General features: G+C 34.1%; 1 protein-coding gene across 1 annotated transcript; it reads left to right on the forward strand.

The window, feature by feature from the left end:
- The first annotated feature begins 5,974 nt into the window (after window positions 1-5,974).
- Window positions 5,975-6,983, forward strand: LOC110303078 (olfactory receptor 6C74). Its single transcript, XM_021173986.1, has one exon. The coding sequence runs from the start codon at window positions 5,984-5,986 to the stop codon at window positions 6,914-6,916; it is 933 nt and encodes a 310-aa protein (XP_021029645.1). The 5' UTR covers window positions 5,975-5,983; the 3' UTR covers window positions 6,917-6,983.
- Window positions 6,984-7,301: the final 318 nt, after the last annotated feature.

A 7,301-nucleotide genomic window follows, 5' to 3' on the forward strand; every position in this document is an offset into this window, starting at 1 on the left:
CAGAGACAAAGTTTGGAGCTGAGACAAAAGGATGGACCATCTAGAGACTGCCATATCCAGGGATCCATCCCATAATCAGCCTCCAAACCCTGACACCATGGCATACACTAGCAAGATTGTGCTGATAGGACCCTGATATAGCTGTCTCTAGTGAGCCTACGCTCGGGCCTAGCAAACACATAAGGGGATGCTCACAGTCAGCTATTGGATGGATCACAGGGCCACCAGTGGAGGAGCTAGAGAAAATACCCAAGGAGCTAAAGGAATCTGCAACCCTATAGGTGGAACAACATTATGAACTAACCAGTACCCCGGAGCTCTTGACTCTAGCTGCATATGTATCAAAAGATGGCCTAGTCGGCCATCACTGGAAAGAGAGGCCCATTGGACTTGCAAACTTTATATGCCCCAGTACAGGGGACCACCAGGGCCAAAACGTGGGAGTGGGTGGGTAGGGGTTTGGGGGGGGGGAGGGTATGGGGGACTTTTGAGATAGATTGGAAATGTAAATGAGGAAAATACCTAATTAAAAAAAAAAAGAAAAAAAAGACATGGTAGAATAAAAAAAAAAGAAGTTTTCTGGGTAGCAAATATTCTCTATTTGTAATTTAAAAGCATGAACCTAAAAAAAATTGAAGAAAATATTAGTTGGCTTTGAATGCAGACCTTGCATTCTGACATGAAGCTTGGAGTGTTATTATTAATTTAAAATATTTAATTTTAAGTACTTAGTCACCAGTGGGGAAGGTCATCATGAATTCCTACCCCTTACATCTGAACTACTATCTATGGACAGACTTTTGGATCCCATTGTCTTCAGTTATATACATTTCTAAGCCTACTAGAATCCAAGACCATAGTCATACTGGTCACAAAACGAGTCAGACATGAATCTGAGAAAGAGATTTGTAGGGAAGAGAAAAGGTAGACATGGATAAGAGGAAGATAATACGGGAAGGAGATTAGAATAATCAGTATATATTATATGCATGTATAAAATTGTCAAAAACAAATTTAATAAATATATTTCATTTTCTTGTTTTGTTGAATGTTCTCAGAGTTACATAAATTTATTTTATTAATTTCTGTTGTTTCCTAAAATATATTTTAGTGCTGGGTATCAACCTAATTCAGTATGCTTCACAATGCAAGGGATCTCCAACTGAACTACACTCCTAATCTGTTTAGGTCCTGGTTATTTCATCTGAAGATAAGGAAGATTTGTGATTTTTTTTCACATATTGATGACATTCTGAAATTGATGCTCAGTGGACAATGCCATCTTTGGCCACTGCTCACTTTACCTATTGAGAGTGAGTTATATAACAATGGTGACTTTGGCCACTTTGATTTACTATTCCTTGAGAGTGTTTTATCCTCTGCAGTAAATTCTGCCTTCTTCAACGTTGAAAACATCAGCTTATTATTATTGTCTATCACCTCCAATTATAGTGCCTGTTCACTCCCACTCTTTACTACCCTCTTCTAGTGAGGGCAATTCTTTTCTTTTGTACCTCTTCTTGTTAAACATTTCAAGATTATTTTACCTGGTTCATATCATAATAATGAAACTGTTTTGCCCTTAATTTATACATATATTCAATTTCTATTTGCGTATAGGATATTCCAGATCTTGGGAATCTAGAGATGGATAACACAATAAACACAATAATCTACTCTGAGAGAGTATAGAATTTTGTAAGAGAAAAAGAAAGCAATTAAGAAACGGAACTAAAGAGATTGCATATAAAAATAAATAAGTGTTGACTATGTGGAGAAGAGCAAGAGACTGGAAAGAAGAAACATAACTCATCAAATACAGTCATTCATCTTTTCTTTCATCTGCCAACTAATGGTGTTAAAGATGACAAAAACTAATAGGTTAATCTCTGAGTAACTGTGTTAAGCAAACCACCTTGCCATCCAATAAGCAAAGAAAACTCCACTTCCCATGCTTAATATTTGAAATAACTTCCTAGTTCATTAAATCTGGCAAAATGAATCCATCTGTTGAAACTAAGGATAGCAGTAAGCCTTGAAAGGTCAGTAACCTGGAGGAACAGGAACTTAAGATTCTGGATATTGGTTTTCCCTTCCCTCATTTGAACACTAATCACAGAGGATGTTCAGCTTGAGAAAAATGACCAAGCTGAACAACTGGGGTAATAGCATGGATACTTGTGTTTTATACTTTTCAGTACTATGTTTTATAAAATTGTTTTATATGTTGCCTGTGATATTTACAATAATCTCTTGCCACAGATCGTGTTCAAATATTTAGCAATGGAAATGCTAAAATTTATGTTAATGTAATTTTCTACTGTTTGAATGGTAGCATATAGTCAGATGCAAGCATATCGGCTGTTGTCTGCATTCAAATATTCAGCACTGGCTTCATTTTTTTCAACTAAAACTTTGTGATTCTGATGCTTGAATGTTAATGTTTCTACAGTTTCCTTTTTTATTGTCAATGCTGACATGCCTTGATTTTCTAGATACCGTATTTGATCCCCTAGGTCAAAAGGGGGTACTTTAGCAGCTTTAACTAGGCAAGCACAATATAAGCTGTTTAGTCAATGAATCTTAACTAAAGTTTCAATCATGCCTTTTCATATTTCCATACCATTGATTATTACCTATTATATTCATTATTATCTATTGTAACATAAAGTTACTCAAACATGATTAAGAATAAAAACCTCCTTCACTCAATAAAATTATTTTAATATATTTAACATGCTAGCATAACAGCCTCCAGAGAATTGATTTCTTCTCATGTTAATTTCTAAGTCTTTTAATCCTCTTGAGACAAGTTATTCAGTGTACAAAAGGATTATAGCTCTTGCAATTTTAAAAACTGCAAAACAAGCTAATATCTGTTCATATTGGCTGGAAGTATTTCATAAAGAAAAAGAAGTCTATAATTTTGTTGCTTTCTTTTCTAACTTGAAACAAAATATATTTTATAAATAACCAAGTAGTTTATGTTCCAAATTTTAAGAGAAACTGGAGAACATCATTTCTTCTTCAATAAGAAATTATGCAAAGTGAAGGTCAATAAGACTTTGTCATGCTAAGACCTTTGCACTGAACATGCTGAGTATGTGTATCTGGGCTAAACATCCTGAGTATGTGTATCTGGTACTATGGCAGTTTTGGATAATAAACCAAGACAGGAATATGTGCTAAAGCTATCTACACTGGACATGAAACATTCAGAAAATGCCTCTATTCTAGGACTGACATAAAACATGTTTGAAAATATAATTATCACAGAAGACACTAAGGTTTGGAAAAACATAGCTTTATTGTAGTCTTGTAAGTATTTTATCAAAGCAAAGAGAAAAAAATTCTGTTGTAATGATTGAAATAGCATAGCATAAGATTTGAATTGATTTCTATATTACATGCATAATAATTTTTAAAGTTATACTATAGAAATCAATTGTGCTATGAAACCTGATAGTTCATTTTTTTATGAATTGTGTTTTCAACAGATACTCTTCACATAGTATTAGGTAAATTAAACTTTCTAAATGAGTATTTTTTCACCTGATAATTATAGTTCATATGCTACTATTATACATGGTGGTTCTGAATATTCTGAACTTGAAAAGCTTTCTTTCATATTTATCAAGCAGTTATATTAATTTAATATAAGTTTAAATTTTCACACACTTCCATTTCCTAAGTGGATTTCTTATCTCATTAAGAATGTCCTAATCATCTCACGATACAGAGGACCATGTGATAATTACTAGTATTTTACTATCAACTAGAAAATACTTTGTGATGGGATTAAGAAGCATACTAATGCTGTAAAGTAGTTTATAATAGTTCTTTATTGTTTAAATTTAAATTCAAGCTAAACACTAGACATGAATAAAATTATCTCATATTTCTTTGAGAAAGTTAAAGTGAAAAAATTATGCAAAACATATAGATATTAACATTGGACATCAACTATTATCCCTTTTGTCTGGTATTGCATGGGCTAATTCTGATCTTCCTTTCTGCCTGAATTCTTTCTTAATTCCTTAAGCCTCCACCTGCATTAGTATGTGGTTTCATAAGCAGCACCGATGTAAAGAGATCATAATAAAAGGGTGAGTGTTACATTTGTAATATATATTCGTTGATCCACCCTACTTCCATTTTCATCTAACTTTGTGTCTTTTGAATATCAAGGCCTATCTATGCTGGATGTGTGTCCTTCTAGTGGAGTGTGGTCTGTTTCTGAATGTTACCATACTAGATAATGGATCTTTCACAGAATGAAGTCTTTCTATGTCTTTGAGCTTTATACTGGTGGCTTCAAAGTTCATAATGTCTCACTAATGTGTACTAATACCATAAACATTATGTTTATATGTTCAGAAAAAAGATATTCAGACACATTTTAAAAATGATCAAATGAAGACTCATAAAAAAAGATTCAAAGTTAAAAAGTAATCAAGTGAGCTTAGGAGAACTTACTTATCTACTTACATAGCATTCCTAGTTCTATAATTTTTTTCACACTAGAAATGGTATTTAAATCTAGCATCAATGGGAGGGAAGGCCCTTGGTCCTGTGAAGGTTCGATGCCCAGCATAGGGGAATGCTAGGGTGGTGAGGCAGGAGTGGGTGGATGGATGGGGAAGCACCCTCATGGATGCAGGGAGTAGAGGGGATGGGAGGGGAAACCAGGAAGGGGGATAACATTTGAAATGTAAATAAGTAAAATAACCAATAAAAGGAAAGAAAGAAACAAAGAGAAAGAGAGAGAGAGAGAAGAAGGAAGGAAGGAAGGAAGGAAGGAAGGAAGGAAGGAAGGAAGGAAGGAAGGAAGGAAGGAAGGAAGGGTATTTAAGCTACATAAAAATGTTCTGATATGATTTATTATATTACCTAAAACTTTTAGAAGCATTTGAGGTAGGTTTTTTTCAGGTGATAAACATGAATAACTAAGCATTTTTGAAAAACAAGAAATTTTTAAAAACTCAAAAATTTACCATAATTTTTAATTTTTGGACTCTAAATGAGAAAGAACACTGAGGAGGACTGTGACTAACTTAGAGGACAGAGGCACACTGTGAGACGGCGGCAGCAGCAGAGCAAGAACACTAACAAAACTATTGGATATATCCAACATTTTATCTTATATTATTCAGCCTTTCTCTGTGTCACTGTAAATATTCAGAAAAATGTGCTACATAATTAATACAAACATAGAAAATGATAATATACTCCCTAACTGCTAGAAGGTATATCAGAGAAAAGAGAGCAATCAGGGTTAAATGAGCTACTTACAGTTTTAATTTTTCAGCAAAATCAATATTAACAGGAAAATTGTAAAACATAGCATTAACATTATAAAAATACAAGAATATCACACAAAAAATTAAGCAAACTCCAGTTCAGGATAAGCCAGAAGGCAGAAGTAAAAATGGTTATAAGGATACAAAGTTCAGCGTTTTCAGAAGCTTCATGAGGTTGCTAAGATCCTACTCTATCTCAGCTAAAACAGTTAAGTCCACCGTGTGTTTCTTTTAAGAGTTTGCTAATAAACTTACACTAAAAATAGAAAGAATTTATAATGAATTCAGCCTTTTTGTTAAACAATGAAGAACTGGTCACCAGATTAAAATAATGTAATAGAAGATATATATATATTGGGAAGGATTCAAATTTAATACAGATAATACTAATTTAAATATTATGATAATTTTTGTATATTTGATTTTACATTTAAGTGACTTTGCCTGTTGAACATATTGTGCATTTGTAATACTTAGGTTTATGGACTTTCAGTAAAGTGAAAAAGAACAAAAACAACAACCCCCAACCCTTGCATTTAGGTAGTGAGACACCAGGCTGCTTGCTGAGGGTTATTTAGGTGTGAATACTAGTGTGCTTATAAAGAGTTTCACTTATCTTGATCAGATTTTTTTTCTCCTTCATATCTAATTTTTCCCCTACTTCAGGCAATCAGAACTCAGCTATGAGGAACCACACAACAGTGACAGTATTCATTCTTCTTGGCTTAACAGATGATCTACAACTGCAAGTGGTTGTTTTCGTCCTTCTCTTTCTCACATACATGCTGAGTGTTACTGGGAACCTGACCATCATCACACTCACTCTGCTGGATTCTCATCTTAAGACACCCATGTATTTCTTCCTACGAAACTTCTCATTTTTAGAAATTTCATTCACAACTGTCTGTATCTCCAAATTCCTTGTTAGTATGGCCACAGGGGATAAATCCATTTCATATAATGAATGTGCAGCTCAACTATTTTTCACTATTCTCTTGGGGGCAACTGAATTTTTTCTTCTGGCTGCCATGTCCTACGATCGCTATGTGGCCATCTGCAAACCCCTGCACTACATGACCATCATGAGCAGCAGAATTTGCAACTTGTTGGTCTTTGTTTCTTGGTTGTCTGGTTTTCTGATCATTTTCCCTCCACTCCTCATGGGTCTCCAGCTAGATTTCTGTGCAGCCAACACTGTAGATCATTTCTTCTGTGATGTTTCTCCTATACTTCAGCTCTCCTGCACGGACACGCACATAATAGAATTAATGATGCTTCTCTCTGCCATTTTGACACTCTTGGTTACACTGGTATTAGTAAGCCTTTCCTACACAAACATCATCAGGACTATTCTGAGAATCCCATCTTCTCAACAAAGAAGAAAAGCTTTTTCTACATGTTCTTCCCACATGGTTGTGGTGTCCATTTCTTATGGCAGCTGCATCTTTATGTATGTGAAGCCATCTGCAAAAGAAAGAGTTGCTTTAAATAAAGGGATAGCTCTGCTCAGCACTTCAGTTGCACCCATGTTGAATCCCTTCATTTATACACTTAGAAACAAACAAGTTAAAGATGCTTTTAAGAATATGACAAAAAGATGGAGCTTTTATCAATGAAATAACCACTTAATGGCATTCCAAATTTATTTGTAATGCCAGCAGGAAGAGTGGAATGTATCAGCAAATTCTTCCTTGCATGTATTTAAAAATCACACAACCCTTTACTTGACTGAAAAGCTTCTGAGTCTGTAGTAATATCCAAATTCTGACTCATCCTATTTGGAATAAGATATAGTTTAGCATATTGAGTTGGCATTATTATACAGAAATTAATAGCCACATTGGCCTCAAAATATTAAATTTATTTTTCTGATTGTACATAGGTGACAGACTGTGGTAAATATGTAAGGTCTTATTTATGTGGCTTTGATTACATAAATAATAAAGTATTCTTTAAATTATAAAAATTGATATTTATATGCCTTTTTATATTTATGTCTCC

The sequence above is a fragment of the Mus caroli genome, chromosome 10 (genome assembly GCF_900094665.2).
Source record: "Mus caroli chromosome 10, CAROLI_EIJ_v1.1, whole genome shotgun sequence".
Classification (NCBI taxonomy): Eukaryota; Metazoa; Chordata; class Mammalia; order Rodentia; family Muridae; genus Mus; species Mus caroli.

Excerpts from the sequence above, each read along its gene's own strand:
- LOC110303078 (XM_021173986.1), top strand. The coding sequence starts at position 5,984 with ATGAGGAACCACACAACAGTGACAGTATTCATTCTTCTTGGCTTAACA.